The sequence below is a fragment of the Natrix helvetica genome (genome assembly GCF_964273705.1).
Source record: "Natrix helvetica genome assembly, chromosome: Z".
Lineage (NCBI taxonomy): Eukaryota > Metazoa > Chordata > Lepidosauria > Squamata > Natricidae > Natrix > Natrix helvetica.
This window is the reverse complement of record NC_138554.1, coordinates 106,290,079-106,308,087: the sequence shown is the minus strand read 5'-3', so window position 1 is coordinate 106,308,087 and position 18,009 is coordinate 106,290,079. Positions and strand designations below refer to the sequence as shown.

The following is an 18,009-nucleotide window of genomic DNA, read 5'->3' as shown; positions in this document are numbered from 1 at the left end:
AAAGTTCCTAATGAATATATAAATTAATCAAAATTCAGCATATATTGTTTTTTTAATCCTGACTCTTCTCTCTCAAAGGATGCTGAAGTCTCTGTGCACTGCTTTCACTGCAGTCACAGGCTTGTATACAACTTGATTTCTTTCAACTGGAGGTAGGACAAGTTAATTATATTTTCTATGCTGCCTTACACTGCCATGAGTTAGAGAATACTAACAGATTTAACAAAGGAGATGTTAACAAATAATCTAAGCTTTCAAGGTCTCCAAAAACTTTTCAGTGCAGTAGGTACATATCACCCCATTTTCTCATGATTTGGAGGGATCTTTTAAAATATTTTGTTGCTGCTGCAATTGCTGCTGTAGCAATTTCTTTGTGTGATCTATTGCTATAGAACAGAGGTCTTCAAACTTGGCAACTTTGAGACTTGTGGATAAGTTTGGGGATCCCAGCTGCAGAAAAAAGGTAACAGGATATGACACATGGAAAGGATACTGCATTGACCTACTGGGGTTTGTGCTATCTCCATACTTCTCTTTCCATACATGTGTGAAACTTAAAGTCTTTTTACCTCTTTGGAAAGCTGCATAGATTTGTGTAACTAATTTAGAGAAACATTTCCACTGTTCTTCATTGTAGCCACTGTCCTGGGTCTTCTCACAGGACATTCTAGGTGATGAATTTATGTGTAGGTGTGATTACTCTGCTTCACTGAATCAGCATTTCACAATCTTGGTACGTTTGGACTTCAAATCCCAGAATTACCCTGCTGGCATGAGGCAGCTAGCATAGCTGGCTGGGAGATTCTGGGAGTTGAAATCCACCCATCCTAAAGTGCCAAGTTTGAGAAACACAGATCTAGATATTTCATTCATTTCATTTAAGTATCCTTTTGATCCAAACGAAGATGCCAATATATATTTCCTTACCAAATTCTGTTTTGAATTCCATCTTGCATTAGTTTCACTAAATAGTATGTTCTCAGTATAAAGTATAAACAATATTAAAAACAATGGGACTTTCAGATACTTAAGTATATATTCTGGGAAAACATTTAAATATTAGAACAACGAGGGACTGAAATATGAATCTGGATCAATCTTTAAATACTCTCTAGATATTGTTCTATCTACAATGAGCCGTGATGGCGCAATGGTTAGAGGGTAGTACTGCAAGCTACTTCTGCTCACTGCCAGTTGTCTGCAATTTGGCAGTTCAAATCTCACCAGGCTCAAGGATGACTCAACCTTACATCTTTCTGAAGTGGGTAAAATGAGGACCCAGATTGTTGGGGAAATAGGCTGACTCTGTAAACTGCTTAAAGAGGGCTGGAAAGCACTGTGAAGAAGTCTAAGTGCTATTGCTATTCTGATTCAAAACAGCCATTGGCTGATACTGTTTGAAAATTTAAGTAAAAGGAAGGTATTAAGTTTACAAAGTCTAATAAGGATGAACCTTTCTAATAAATATAATTATATTTTATTATATTATAAACATTAGATTTATAATTTATTATTATTATAAATCTAAATTTATAATAAACAATATACTGTTCTGCCACAAGAGGGCAGTAGAGTTGTAGAAATAAACCTTAGAAACTTCAATATGTGCCAATCTAATTGTTCATTACTTTGATATCTGGTACACACTCCAATGAAGTATGCAATTTGAAAGTGAAAAAAAAATGAAGTCACTCTATTAAAATATTTCTTTCTCCATACCATCTCACTTTTGGATAGCTTCAAACTTGTGTTTTATATTGCATTCAGTTACGATGGTGCTTTATTAATTTAACACTATCTTTTAAACTAGAACTAATTACATTCCCTTAAGTGGAAAATCAAATCAGGAAGCCGTTTCCTTTTCAGCTTGCAAAGTGTCAACACAAAGACATTTAACAAACCCACATGAATAAGTAAGGGTGCCTTTTCTGTTTATCTCTCTCTCTCTTCTACATGAAAGGGAATTTATGGAAATATAAACTTGGACATTTCACTTGTTGAACAATATGCACATTAATCAACATTCAAGATGAACATAAAAGAGGACTGAGGAGTCACACAAAGGCTGCTTTCCCCCTATTCAGCTGTTTTGCACAAGGAGAAACAGTATTGCCATGCTTACCATTTTAACTATGTTATGAATCACTCACTCAGGAAATCTGTTACAGGGACCTAAACTAGGATCTAGAATTATTAAGCATAACTTGGAAATTCAACACAACACTGCAATTTCCCTGTGTTTAGATATCAGATTTTTTTTCTCTCTTTCTCTTTTAGATGGACACTCACATTATTTTACACAAAATTAAATGCTCAAAATTTGTTTATGGAACCAATTAAAATCATGTTTCCTTGGAACGGCAGTGAAGTGATACCAAGAAGGGCTGTTCTTACAGTGTAATTAAATGAGCATTAGTTAACAAGTTTTAATGCACTATTTAATTTTATCTGCATTGAACAATAGCACTGATGACCGAAGTCATGTTTAGATGGTGCATCAGTAAGAATAATCTCAGAAAGTATTTTTAGTTTGGGATGAGAGTAATGGAGGAACACCATCATCAGGTGATTTCATATATTTAATAGTCACGTTTTGCATATATGTTTTGTTTTATTTGAGAGATATCTTTTTAGCTGGTCAATTTGGCAAAACATTGATTAATGTACATGATTTGCAGCTCTAATATAAGCCAACAATACTGTCCCTGTTGACATTAAAAAGGAGAAGAGATTCAATTACACCCTTGATCGAGGCAACAAAAGTAATTGGCTCCCTATTGGATGCTTCATATAATATGATGCTATTTGGTGGTGCTTTCCAAGTTTGGCAACTTCATGATGTGTGGACTCCAACTCCCAGAGCTCCCCAGCTTAGCACACTGGCTGAAGACTTCTGGGAGCTGCAGTCCATGCAAAGTTCTCAAGGTTAAGAAATACTGTTACACAGGTATTTTAATGAGAAGCAAGCCTCATTCTTGGAAAGGAAATACTGATGATGAGGATATAGAGATCACTTACCTGATTCACATGATCCAGCTTAGGACAGGGCCTTCCACCGTTGTAAGGCTTCTCCCGGAGCCATTTAGACCTGACTTTCACTCCACTCCCACACGATTTGCTACAGCGAGACCAATTGGACCACTCACTGAGTTTGCAGTCTGATGGACATGGAATGATGCAAGCCTCCTCAATGTAGCCTGGGTGAAGAGAAATGGACAGTTCAGCACAACTATAAGCTTAGCTGGACCACGCCTAATGTCTATCTCATCCCTCATTCTTTTTCCCAAGTGGGTGTTTCCCATAAGCACAAAAGCCATGCATGAAAGTTACTGCTCTCTTTTGATATTGACCTTAGCAAATGGTACTCCTGTGGAACATGAATATTTTATTTCATTGACTAATAATTGATATTTGTCTCTGCAAGTTTTCCACTCCTCTAACAGTCAGCTAAATTGGTCACCCAAAACTTAGAGTAATGTTCTGCATCTATTTTGGAACAATTTCATTGGCTGACACCAGATTCTAGAATTCTAAGAGATATACAATTGCTTCATCCCTTAGAATAGAATTGATCTGGAAGGGACCTTGGAGGTTTTCTAGTCCAGACCCCTGATCAAGCAGAAGAACCTATACTATTTCAGATAAATGACTGTCTAGTCTCTTCTTAAAAACTTCCAGTGATGGAGTGCCCATGATTTCTGAAGGCAAGCAATTCCACTGCTTAATTGTCCTCACTGTTAGGAAATTTCTCCTAAATTCCAGGTTGCTTCTCTGCTTATTAACTTCCAAGCATTCTGGTGCTTTGTGGAATAATTTGACCCCCTCCTCTTCTTTGGGGCAGCCCCTCAAATAGTGGAATAATGATATCATATTTCCCCTAATTATTCTTTTCTTTAGACTAGCCAAATCGAAATCCTGCAGTCATTTAATCTGTTGAGTCTCCAGGCCTTTGATCATTTTAGTTGCTCTTCTCTGAACTTTTTCCAAAGTCTCAACATCTTTTTTTTTTGTAGTATAGTGACCAAAATTAGTTGCAGTATTCCAGGTGTGGTCCTACTAAGATTTTATAAAGTGGCACCAATACTTCACATGATATTGATTCTATGCATCTGTTTATGCAACCAAGGATTGTATTAGCTTTTTTGGCTGCTGCTTCACATTGCTGGCTCATATTCAAGTAATTATCCACTAGGACTCCAAGGTCCCTCTCACAATTACTGTCTTTGAGCCAGGTCTCACCTAATCTGTACTTATACCTTTGATTTCTTTTGCCTAAATGTAAAACTTTGCTTTTTCTCCACATTAAAATTCATTTTGTTGGATGGGGCCCATTGTTCAAGTTTGTCAAGATCTTTTTGGATCCTGAGCTTGTCTTCAGAGGTGTTGGCTATTCCTGTCCAGTTGTCAGTTTGTTTACAGCAGGCTTCCCAATCTGATGCCTGCCGACATGCTGGGACCACAGCTGTCAAAATTTCCCATCCTCTGTGGTTTTAGGATCCAAACTCTGATTTGACAGGAGTTTCTTGGTGAAGAAATTCCTTCATCATTAAAGCTTTATTAAAATTCAGCGGAGAAGCTGATACACATCTCCAGAGACAATGCCAAAATAAAATCTGGGCACCTGCATGGTATCTTATTAGAATTCCTGCTCCTCCAATATCTACAGTTCTGCTTTTCTGACAACTGGAATGTAATTGACACCCTGCCTCTCATTACACCACTCCCCTTCCATTCGCTTCCACGGCTACATGTGAATAAAAAATACCTTCCAAGTGAGGCTGATGCTCTATTTTTCTGCTCTTCCCACTCCAGATAGGATTATCAATTATATGCTTTTGCCTACTCACTCATGTAAATGTGCTTGATCCTCTTAAAACTAGTAAGGTTTCACACTTTGCATGCACTATTCAAACTGTAAAAAGAAACTGATCTACTGCATCCAGATAAACAGCCATCTTCCCTGTGTATTAGACAGAGAATAATTCCTTTGAAGGATTAACAAATGGCTTGTTCTAATTGACAAAATTTTAAAGGTGGTGTTAATACTGTTAAGCTAAGCATTGGGCACTTAGGATGATCAGACAAGCCTCTTTTATCCTGAGAGTCTAAATCCTTGTCTTTTTAGAAATGTGTACATATTTGTTAGATTGGGTAATGGATAGGCACACACAGGCTTAACGGTAGCAACAGCTCTTTATTAAGTACAACAAGTGAGAACAATCTAGCGAAGATTGAGTCTGACAACAGCCCTTTTATAGGGAGCTGTCAGATCCTTCGACCAATAGGATTAAACGTTGGTGGAAACCACTGTAGTTAGAACAAGTGTCTAACAGTATTTATACCAACATGGTTCTATGGGTATGATGTCCCTGCACAGATGATAAACTTGGACCATATTAAAAGCTAAAAGTGGACATCTGAGAAACCAAAGAGAACTATCAACGTGTTCTAGGCAACTTCAACAGCTGCTAAAGTTTAAAATATTGAAGTTCCCTGGAATATGCTGATATTTCCCCTTGGTTTCTCAGATGCTCACTTTTAGCTTCTAACATGGTATAATAATAGCAATAACAAACCACAGTTCTAAGAGGACTAGCCACATCCTGAATATCAATTTGCAGGGAAAAATGAAAAAAATGGACCAGGAAATTCAGCTTGAAATTATTTTTGTGTGTAGTCTGGGTTGAGGAGATATAGCAGTATTTTGTTGCAGATGAAAATTTGTTCCATAGAGTTTAAATATTCGAATGGTGATTCGCTGTACTATTTTTTTCCTCTTAATCTCAATGCCTTTTGAGATTGCCCAAATGACCATGCACAGCTTTTATTAGTTAGTGGCATGTCAACTGATGAACATTGACATCATCAGAACAGGAGTCTATTTTGCTTTGATTCAGCTTATGACAAAATCCTGTTTTTTAAAAAATGAGGTCTTTTAATTTTAACTAGATTGGTGTTGCTTTTGGGCAACCAATGAAGGGTTCTCTTTTTGCTAATTGCATCCCACAAAAATCTCTCTGAAAAGTGACATGAAAATTGCTTCCTATTTTTGAAAAATGCTTAAATAAATAATATGAAGCAAATATATGTCTGTCACTCTGTACTTTGTAGCACTTGCCTGTTAATTCATGCATGTTAAATATGTCCCATGTGATTTAAGCTCTGCTCTCTGAGCTCCGCTTGAGCACTCTGAGAGCTTCTGTAGAAACTCTTTTACCTGCTACTGCAGTAAAAAACACACTAGAGCAGCCTGAAAATTTGCATTCTGAAATGTTTTCTTCTGATGAGAAGAAAATTTCTACTTTAATCTCAGAAAATTTATTAATCTTATTTCACGTTTCTCTCGATGGTATTTTTGAAATTACTTAATCTTTGGAGTTGTGAGTGCTACTGCTGCTGCACCTTTTCACAAATCTTAAACTTCCCAGGTAATTCATAATTCTTAATATTAAAACAACAACAACTGGTGGCTTTAATTGAAGCGAGGGAGGGCAGGAAGGCAGCAGATTGCTGGAGAAAATATTGCACAGAGAAAGGCAGCATGCTCACATACACACACATTCTACCCATGACAATGTCACATTAATTTTCTTCTCCTTTAAAATATATATTTACTAGCAGTTTCTTTTTTTTAAAGCAGTTTTTTTAAATCAGTCTGAATAAGGACTGTGGAAAAAAATGCATAATTTTCTCAATTATGCCTTCAAAAGGTCCACTGGCATAGAAATGGTGATTAAGAACTACTTGGTTGAGAACAACACAAGATGACGCATGGTCGTCCTTGGACTGGATAACGGGCACATATAATTGTAGGTCAGCAGGACTACAGAAACAGAATGAAAATGCCTCCAGGAGCCTTGAATTGAAACAGACGCTCACTCCTCCAAACAACATCATGCTCAAATCCAGGGAAAGGCATTCAGAAGGATTATTAATTTAGGTTAGCAAAGAGCTCATTTAATCTGCCAGTACACAATAAGCTATTTCAAACACAAAGCAGCTGATGATAGAAAACAATGTTGTGGGTCACCCACTTTACTTCCAATTTTATGAAACAAAGGTCTTCTACGAAAAAGAAATTCAACTGGAAAAATCCTGCAAAAACACTTCTGTTCTTAAAGCAATGGAAAATTTATCTATGGGCTCCTAGAGGTCAAAACAGAACTGAATTCTAACTATGTCTTGATTTTAAAAAAACAAACAGGCTAATCTATTTTTAATGGTTTCTACTTTTCCTGTTCATTACAAGACTATGAATAAATCTCATATCTTCATGCATGCTTTTCCTGTTTACCATTAATTATGTGGAAGCCAGTGACTGACCCAAATTCAATTTTGCATCTTTATCCTGGGACCTGCATAAATTTGCCTTCATTCATGAAGCCAATATTCCACATAGAGCGGAGGTTAAAGCATCAGGCTAGAAACTGGCAGATGGCGAGTTCAACCCCATTTCAGGTGCAAAGTCATTCAACTTGAAGACAGATGATGGCAAATTTCTGAAAATCTTGTCCAAAAAACTTCAGGGACGTATCCCAGTAATCATCAGGAGTCAACACTTACTCAAAGGCATAGACACACACACAAACAGTGGTTGGTTCTGGATCAGGTTGCAACCAGTACAGTGCAACGGGGCCCCGCAGCCACATGAACGTGTACAGCGCACGCATGCATCCTCATCTCCTGCAACGCTCTGCAATGCCTCCGCAACACTCCAGCTGCTCGGAGAAGCATTGCGCAGGCATCGTACACTGCACGTTTCCTTCAAATACAAATAAGGAAGGAGGGCAGGTGGGTGGGCCCTCTGGAGCACCAGACTGGAACAGTACCCAGTGCTCCCGGCAGGCACCAGAGCGTACTGCCTGCAACCCACCACTGACACACACACACACACACACACACATCTTCCTTACACTTCTCACACAATCCTGTGTTCTATTTATGTTGATCTGACTAGGTGGCCTTCAAGTCTCATACGAATGATAGCTACTGGTTTTAATGCTTATATTATTATTACTCAGTTGTTGTTTTTTGTAAAATCTAAAGTGCAGAAAATTCAAGGAGGATGGGAGAACTTAGATCTTTCCCATCTCTTTAATATAAAAAGTATGGTATTTGTAGTGCATGAGGTTTGGAAGGTACTAATTAAGGAAGGCTACCCTATTTATTTCAGGATCATTATCTAATATGCAAACAATAGTCAAGCCTTTTAGTTGGAATTTGTAGGGTTGTACACCAAACCTACACTCATAAGAACAGTTTCTGGTGACTTTAGGATAGTGGACTTCAACTCCCAGATCTCCTCAGCTAACATGCTGGCTGGGAAATTCTGAGAGTTGAAGTCCACCCATCTTAAAGTTGTCAAGGTTCAAAAAAATTGGTTTAAATGTTTAATAAATACTCCTATAAACTGAAGAAAATAGGCTGTAGGGGAAACATATGGAGTCCCACCCATTAAATAAGTTACAGGAGGCTGAAGATGAAAAACTATATATCCATGAAGATGGAAAAATCCGTATATACTAGCTATCTCCTCAGGCTTACTTTTGTTTAACTAAATCTGGCCTTTAAAAAAAAAAGAGGCTCAGCATAAAACAGTAGCAAGAATTTGCATAGACTTAGCATCTCTCTCTCTACACAATTGCTTAACTGAAGCATTACATGTTGTGTTTGAGGCTTTGCAGCCCCTGCAGGATACATCTCAAATGTTTTGCTTCAAACATTGTCACAGACCAGAGCCCATTCCGTTTCCTATGCAAAGCTTCCAGCTGTTTTAAAATTCTTCCTTTCCTTGTCTGCTCCTTTTTCATTTCTCTGGTGCATAAGTTAGAACCTGCCAACAGGTATTTCTTTTCCCTCCATGCTTCTCTTGCTTGTTGATAAATTGACACATCTGTTGCATTAATTATCATAGTATTGCTGTTCCAGGCTTAGATTAACCTGATTGTTCATTGGAAAATGGAAGAGAAGAAGGCAATACAGTACTTCAAAGAAAAGGACTAATGATGTTTCCATGCTAATCACTCGCTTTGCTGTTTTTTCAAGAAGGAGACCCTCCTCATGAGAGGATTAACATAGATCTATTTTTGTCCTGTGATTAACAAGAGCAATCGGGAGCCAAAAAGTCAAGTATCTGGCAGTAAAGAAATATACTGATGCAATAAAAAAAAGTCAACATGTGATAGTGCTATATGACTGCAAACATCCTGAGCAAGGACAAATCACACTCACTAAATTGCATTAAAAATAATTATGTGTTTTGTAGTGACTTTTACTCTAATACTAAATACTAATTTTGTTGTAATTCTAATGCATCATAATAAAACTCTCAATAAACAGATTTGAAGGACAATATACATATTAAGTATTGAGTTTTGACATTATATTTAGTGACAAACAAACCATTTTTTAAAAAAAAAATTCAGGGCCAAATCCTACTTATAAAGTCCTTCAAATATGTTTGGAAAATCTTTTGGCCCTTGATAAAGGCAGATTTAATGTCTCATTTGAAACAAATAATTTGATTGTGGTGAAATTCCAAAAGGCTCTACACACATAATTTCTTGTAATACTATTTTTTTATCAGGAATTGACTGCTAATAAAAATACAATCTTGTATGGATCCGTCAAAAATATGGTCGAAATGGATAAATCCTGTAATGTATGCAAGACCTTTTTAAAAAAAAAAAGTTAAAAGAAACACACACACACACCTCCCTTTAAAATAAATTAACTACCCACTTCTGGTTTCCTCTGGGAAGAATTTGAGAATAAATTCTCAACACTTCCAATGTCCAGTTTGATTTCCTTCCCTTCAACTTCTGCAGGGCACCCAGCAGGATTGTGGTGCACATACAAAAAGGAACAGGGATTTCATTATGGGACTGCCATCTTGATTTTTTGATCCTGCAGATGTTTTCAGAGATTTTGGACCAATTCTCATTAGCTCGAGCCAATATGATTCATTCAAGAGATGGTAGAAATAGGGGTTATGCAAATTGTTAAGATTGGGATTGGTTTCTAAGCAAACTAGCATTTGATTGTATAGTAAAGAACAGTACAGAATCAACAATATGAACAATTATAATGCAGATACTGGGCATCATGAGAGATTTGGGCAGTGCAAAATTGTTAGGTCTTTATTGCGGTAGAAAGTACATCTAACTCTAGCTTTCTGAAGTTAAATTCCCTACATTTGGTGAATTATCATAAATCTCTCATTCTTTCCATATTTATGGTGAAAATATACTGTACATATGTAATCACGGAAACAGAGAAAAACAAGAAAAAATAAAGGACAGACAGAAAGAGTCAGAGACAGACCAGAATGTTAGATCTGAGACTGAGGCAGCGGTCAGTTCAACGTAGTTTATTAAGGAACAGGCTAACTGACAACGGACAAAACGCGAGCCGGCTGACAGCTATTTATACTTACAGCTGTCAGCCGGTAGAACCAATAGGAACCCTTGAATTCTCCCGCCGGCTGGAGCGCGCGCCTTGGCCAATCAGAGGGCTTCCTCCGAACGCCCTCTGCTGGCCAGGCTCCTCAGTACTCAACACAGAAGAATCAGATAAGTTTGACATACAAGGATGCTTGTAGGTTCAGGTAAGAAAATAGCAAACAAAGGATATTGACAGCTTAGCAGAGGGCTAAGGCAAACACCAGCAAAGTTTAATTTTAAATGGAATGTTAGTCAGTTTAAAAAATCAGCTATAATGGTGGGGGGGGGGGGGAGAATGGCTTTTAAATACCAAACAGATTTTGAAAGAAAAATCTATATCCCAATTCTAAAATAAGTCAGCTATTTTCCATACAACATAATATTAACTTTTCTTGAAGAAATTAGCTGTGCTAAATATTACTATGAAAATATAATGCATTCGGGGTATTAAGGGATGCTCAGGATGTGATAAGACAGCTACCCCTGTCTGTCCTATTTGTGTATATAATGATGTGTGTGTGTGTGTACATGTGTGTCTGTGCGTGCGTGCATACTTTATATGAAACAAACAAGCAGTGTGTTTGGAAGCTTAAAATAACTGCTTAAAATACTGGAATGCAGTAAGACAAGAAGAAAAGGAGACATATTTTTAAATAATAGCTGCACCCTCACTTAAATGAATAGGAAACATGGTAAAATTCATATGCCTGCCCTTGTACATTTTACATGTCCTTGACAATAACAAGGCAGAGACGCTTCAGAACCTACAAAAGAACATCTCAAATGAATATCTTTTCATGTAATTTAGACAGTGACTATGAAGTATTTTATACTTCATTATTCACTATTATTCTTTCCACTAATGAAGCTGGATAGGATCAAAAGAAAGGCTCATTTTATCAGCAGCATCTAATAGAAAGGCAAAGGTCAATAGCAATTATCCAAGCACATTAAAGAGATACTTTTCTAAATAATAAAAATAAGAAACCGAAGAAGTAGACGTTAACTTTTCCACAGGAAAACAAAGTATCACTCTATTGCTTTATCTTTTGCATCTTTTATATCACTCCTACATCAAAGGCAAACCTGGGTACTGTAAATAAAATAATAGTACAAACACAATCATATATAAAACTGGACACATTCTGAAAAGACACAGCAACCTTATAAAGAACAATTGAAAACCACTTCTATGAACAAAGATTTATAGAAATATGAGGTAGAAATTATGGAGCCCCATGTTTAAGATACTGATCTTCTGCCTTACAACTGATTTTCCAGGGTTTAGATAAGGATACCACTTCTTGTATTTTCTTTGACTTTCAAAGGTATTTACAATCCACCTGACATATTTGTATTCATGAGTCTGTCACAAGAGCCCACAAAATGATGAATTGAACTATGGCATGTCTTTTATCTTGTTTTTAGGATTAGCCTCCAAGGCTTCAATGGCATACAGCAACTGATCTTCTGCATCAGCAATTTTGTCTCTTCTTTTCTGAAGAGAGGCTATCCTAGTTTTTCATGCTGGTGGACAAGTCATAGGTTATGACATATGGAGAAATTAGAAGGGGTAATCCTAGACAAAATGGCAACAGAATCTCTCTTGTGAATTGAAATATTAGAATATGATACCAATCAAGTCTGTTTAATAAATATAGCACTTTTTGACAAAATGGTCTAAATAACTGAGTTTTTTAAGCATGCGGCTGTATTGTCTTTTTTCTCAAATTTCCTCAGTTTGGCTGTTTCCAGGCATGCTAAAAGTTGAATATTCAAAATTTTACCACTTCTGACTGCTGTGCTAGAAATTTGAGAGTTGGAGTATGAAAATAACTGAATGATTTCTTTGGAAATTTCTTAGAAACATTTTTTGAGAAAATAGTACTACATAATTTATTTAATTCCCAAACTACAAACTCATTTATCTGACTGGTCTTTTAGATATAAGTTAAATAGAATAATAACTTTCATTGTTTATTTTTCCAACTTGCCCAAATTTTCATTTACAAAGAAAGATGACAAGTGATTTCAACTAAACTCATTCCATGCCACAAAATGACTTTATCATAGAAAATTTATGTTCTTTCATGTTCTAATGCTGATTCACTGTGGATTCAGCTCTTAATTAATGTTTGATAATATTGATATTGTAAGTCTGCTAGATTTGCATAATAGAGATGCATTGATTTTTTTAAAAAAAATCCTGCTAGATTTAACGTACTATGAAGAAAGGAAAATGCATTCTTTTTTAAATAACCCCTACATCAACCATCTAGAAGAGGGACAGGAAAGAAAGAGAGAAAGAAAGAAGAAAGAAAGAAAGAAAGAAAGAAAGAAAGAAAGAAAGAAAGAAAGAAAGAAAGACAGAAAGAAATAAAGAAAGAGAAGGAAGGCATAATATGCTTACTACATATTTTATATTCTTTGCCTTTTTAGAGATATATTACACTGATTCCAATAAAATATATATTTAAATTAATAGTATTGTAGGACACAGAAACAAGGAATTATTTAACTGAGTATTCAGGTATAATAGCTTCAATTCTGGTTCATTGTGTATTTATTTATTTAATCAATAACTTTATCAATACTTGAAATGTCTAATAACAGAACACAGAATTTTAAAAGCAACTGGGTAAATAATTTTACATATTGTGTAAGTCATAGTACAAGGCAAACAACTAAAACCATATTCTATTTTATTTTGCCTTCCTGTCTCTTAGGATATGATCTTAGCATAGTATATTAAAAGACATTTTAAAATGTTAAAAATACACAAAGTAGTGTTATTGCCTGCAACCATATGGAATCATTTATAGCATCCAAAAATTTTTACTCAAAGCACAAGCAATAAAATAAGAAATTCACATGGATATTCCCAACAGCTTCTCTGGAAACATTTTCCAATACTCCCCTCTAATCTCTTGCTTAAGCCTTGCAACCACACAAAACTGTGTAGAGTCAGCACAAATCAATGTATCTCATTTAATTAATGCTAAAGGGGAAAATAATCTCACACTAATAAGGCAGCTGACAAGCCATTCTGGACTGGTTGAATGTGCCCGAGGCCTTAAAAACAGACTGACACAAATTAAGAAGGGCATTATGACCTGTAAAAACATTAAATCTTACTGTTGCATCCAAGTGCCGACCATGAAAAGAGTTACAAGAGAAGATACACCTAATTCCCAATTGCCCTATTAAACATCATGATCTTGGGCTACAGTGGTGAAAAGTGTCTGCCATCACTTGGTTCCAAAACAATAGAAACATCTGTAAGGCTGCTAGAATAGTTTTTACCTGCCATGGCAATATAATTATCTACAGAAATCTGAAGTATAATTTTACAGAGAAAAATGACTTATTTTAAACTGAGCTGTTCCATTTATGACGTCAATCATATTTCAACTTCATTGTTTTTTTACATCCCTCAAATGATTTCAAAAACATGTTTAGATCTGAACTGAAATTATTTACCTTGATTTATAATCTGGATAAACTGAGGTTAACTTTAGAGAATAATGTCTAAGGGAAAAAAAGAACTTTGGAACTGTTTACAAATATGAAATATCAAGATACTCAAATATGAGCAAAGGGAATTTCTTTTAAAAGATTGCAATTTATAACAAGTAAAACATCAAACATAAATTTCAATGGAAATAGTATGGTTCTAAGCAACAGCTGATGGAAGATGTAGCAGAAGTATGCTGGGAAGAAGGAGGAGGAGGAAGAGGAGGAGGAGAAAAAGAAGAATTATTTTAGTAATCAGATTTTGTCTTTATGAATGCAAAGCCAAGAAGGCAATAAAGTAAAGATGATCCACTTCATTCGCCCACCACATTTAATGGATGCTTGCTTTCAAAAGGAAACATGTCATGGTTTTGGAATATGCCATCTAGATTATCAAATTAAAACCATGGCTTTGGGTAGGCATCCAAAGTAAGTCATCCCAGCTAATATCTGTCTGGCTGCTGCATGACCACATCAAATGAAGAGAAGTCCACCACCTCTCTAGATTGTTGAGTCAAGGATTAACCTGTTCTTACTGTTAGGATTTCCCCTTTTTTCCCTGCAATTAAAACCTATATTTTTATAACTTGAATCCATTAATCCTTGTCCTGTATTGAAGTAGTTCATTTTGCTGTTGCCAGCCCTGTCTCAAGGATAGGTGTATCAAGTTCATCAAAATAGCAGATAAAACATTATCACACAAAGCTTGAACTTGTCTTTCCTTAGTGTCATGAGGACCCTCATTTCAATTAGTTCCTGTGCTACAGGATGAAAAGCAGTCTATTCAAGATCTTCAGTCTCTAAATTTGAAGTCATAGACTAATACATCATACAATTTAAGCCTCTTTAGTCTCCAATTCCAAAAATTACATAGTTATGTAGAAATTGAAATGACAAATCATGCAAGCATCTGACAGTGTTTTGTCTATATTTAAAAAATAAATGAACACAAAGTATACTATGCAATATTCTCCAGTGTTCAATTCAATATTTAATGTAAATACTGACTCACATCAACACCAGTAGTAAAAGGAGTCTGGAGTAAATCATTACAGAGAGTCAAATATAAAGAATCCACTGAAAATAGACATCAATAGACAAATTAGACATCAATTGCTGAGAAATCGAATATATACTAATGTGCTATCTTTTTTTAGATATAATATAGGATAGTTGTTGGATTTGGTGTAGTGTTTTTTTATATCTGCAGTGGGAGATGGAGGTTGATGGCAACTGCACGTATCAGAGGCATGTGATTTTTAATCTGTATTGTGGGGCTGCTATTCCTTCTAAAAAATCATCATTAATCCATTTCTATTACTGGAGGCATAAATTGCCTGAGCAATCTGAACAGCCTTTTGCCAGCCTAGGGTAGTAAGTCAACTATGCATTTATAGGACAGAGAAAGTTCTTCCTTGGTTATCTGTGCTCTGATAATCACAGGGAATGGGCTATCTTTCAAAAGATTATGGACGTGTCAATTAGTTATGACTAGGACTGAGAGACCGTGAACCAGATATGAGAGAAATGAATAAACTTCATCATTCTTGCCATCCTCAAGGTCTCCTAGTTGATTTTCATGTGTAATTCAATAGGTAGGTAGTAACCTTTACACTTTTTTCATAGGTTGGGACAAAGTATTTATAAGGTCATCGCTGTTCACAGCCACAAGCTTTATATTTTGTTCTGATTTCCACTGAAATATCTATAGGTTAGCAATAAAAACTGTAAGTAAAGTGAACTACTATTCATAAATAAGACAGCAATATGATGAAGGAATGATTGAAAAAGAAAAAAAGGGGGAAGGCAACTAATTTGCTTAGGTAGTATCGATAGACTAAATATTGCACTTTATATAAAGTGTGTATGAAAGCTGTGACATTCAGAAGCAAAAGGTACTTTTGTAAATTTAGCACCTCTTTACATCTCCTTAAACCAAGTATATCTTTTCCTGAGGCTACAGGATCATTAAAAAAGATGTAGCTATTTTTAAGAGTTGAAGACAAGTGCTACATTCGTGCCCTGAAGCAACTTTTTGTCTTCAAGTCTGATTTTATGCATAGTCCTACTATCAGTGCAACACTAGTGTTCACCCCAAAACAAGGGAATAAATAATATATAAAATTCACAGAAAGAAATCATCTATATTGTTGTGACTATTTTTACAGCATACCTTATCCACCAGGCCATGTCAATTGGGAGTTTGCTTTGAAATGCACCCATATTCAATACGTGCTTTGAACAATTATTAAGTATTATATTTATATTTATTTGAGGAATAGACTAAAAACTAATCTTTTTTTTGTGCAAAAGTAGGATTTAACAAGAGATGGTATTAAAATTCATTCCAAGTGGCAGTGACATCAAAATGCATGCCTTTAATAGAGCATTTGTCTGCCTTTTTGAACAGATATTTGTACTAAAAAGAACTTTGCTAGAGAATCTATATATATATAAATACGAAAACCCTCATGCAGGAATCATGAAATCTCCAGAACCATTGAAATTTGGCAAATTTTTTGTTCCTCTTGGCTTCTAGGTGCTCGGTAAAAAGGATTTTTCTAAATGACCATCAAAGCATTAATATTTCGTATATTATTATTAATATGCTCTAATGCTAATGAGTTAGATGTTCTACTCCTCCCCCTCCCAACCAGAAAACTTGGATGTGGGCATGGCTAGTGTGTGACTCATCTGGCCTAATGTCTGGGAGTTTGGAGAGGAGTCTGAGGGAGAGAAGGTGATAAGATAGGAGATGTTTCTGTGGGGCAAGGCTGACAGAGAGAAGGGGATAGGATAGGGGAGGATTCTGTGGGGGCAGTCTGAGGGAGAGAAGGTGGCAAGATAGGAGAGGTTTCTATTGGGCCAGCCTGATGGGGAGAAGGGGATAGGAAAGGGTGGGATTCTGTGGGGCAAGCCTAAGGGAGAGAAGGGGATAGGATAGGAGACATTTCTGTGGGGCAAGCCTGAGGGAGAGAAGGTAACCATGAGGCTTTTCTTTAAGTAGCACATTACTAGTCCCTTTCTTGGATTACTGTATTTTTGGGAGTATAAGAGGCATCAGAGTATAAGACGCACCAAGATTTTGAAGAGGTAAATTTAAAAAAAAAGTTTTTGCCCTCCCCAGCTCCCAGGAGCACTCTGCAGGCATCCCAAACCATCTGCACGCTCCATTTTTTGTGAAAAAAGGGGCATGCAGAGAGTTTGGGAGGCCTGCAAAGTGCTCCTGGGGAGGGCAAAAATGTGACATCTTCTTAAAGAGTAAGAACCACTTGGCGAGTAGTCAACTCGCTTCTTCTCTTCAGCTAGGAGGGAAAGACATGCAGGGGCTGCTGAATGGCTGCTGCTGTACTTGGCTGGGAACGGCCCATTGGATGAGAAAGGGTAAGGAAAGATTCCATTTGGATTAAAGGTTCCTCGTGGCGGCACCTGAGCAGCAAAAGGGAAGCATAAAGGAAACAAGGCTGCCTTGTCACACTCACCCACCCCAGATCTGCACGGATCTGTCAGCAAAGAGATATGGTAGCTGGGCTCAATAGAAGCAGTAACAATAAGCACTGCATGACAGATCCAGAGAGATTGGGGGGGGGGGGGGAGAAGGGAAGAGAACCAATCTCCTCTGCACAAAGACTTTTCTCAGGACCCTCGATCTCCACTTTCTCTCCGGAAAAAGCTATTGGCATTGTTGGGATTTTGGCTAGTGAAAGAAGCGGGGGATGGAAAGGAAATTTCGAAATGCAGCAGCTGCCAGGCTCCAGGAATACGGCGCTTCTGTATTCCAAAGTTCCCTTTTCATCCCGCATATCTTCCATTAGCCAAAATCCCGATAATGCAAATAGCAATTTTCCAGAGAGAAAGTGGAGATCGAGGGTCCCGAGAAAAGTCTTCGTGCAGAGGAGATTGGTTCTCTTCTCTTGCTCCACCTCCTCCTCTTCTGTCTGGATCTGTTATGCAATGCTTATTACCACTGCTGCTATTGCACCCAGCTACCGTATCTCTTTGCTGCATGACAGATCGTGTGTGCGTGTATGTGTGTGTGTCTGTCTGTGTGTCT

At 36.8% G+C, this 18,009-nt stretch overlaps 1 protein-coding gene across 7 annotated transcripts in view; it reads right to left on the bottom strand.

Moving 5' to 3' along the window:
* The window catches only part of THSD7A (thrombospondin type 1 domain containing 7A), a 342,001-nt gene that overhangs the window by 39,137 nt on the left and 284,855 nt on the right, over positions 1–18,009 (bottom strand). For all 7 annotated transcript variants that reach the window (XM_081970895.1, XM_081970893.1, XM_081970890.1 and 4 more), the window contains one exon: positions 3,019–3,197. In XM_081970895.1, the coding sequence (XP_081827021.1) occupies positions 3,019–3,197 (179 nt within the window). The remainder of the gene's footprint in view (positions 1–3,018; positions 3,198–18,009) is intronic.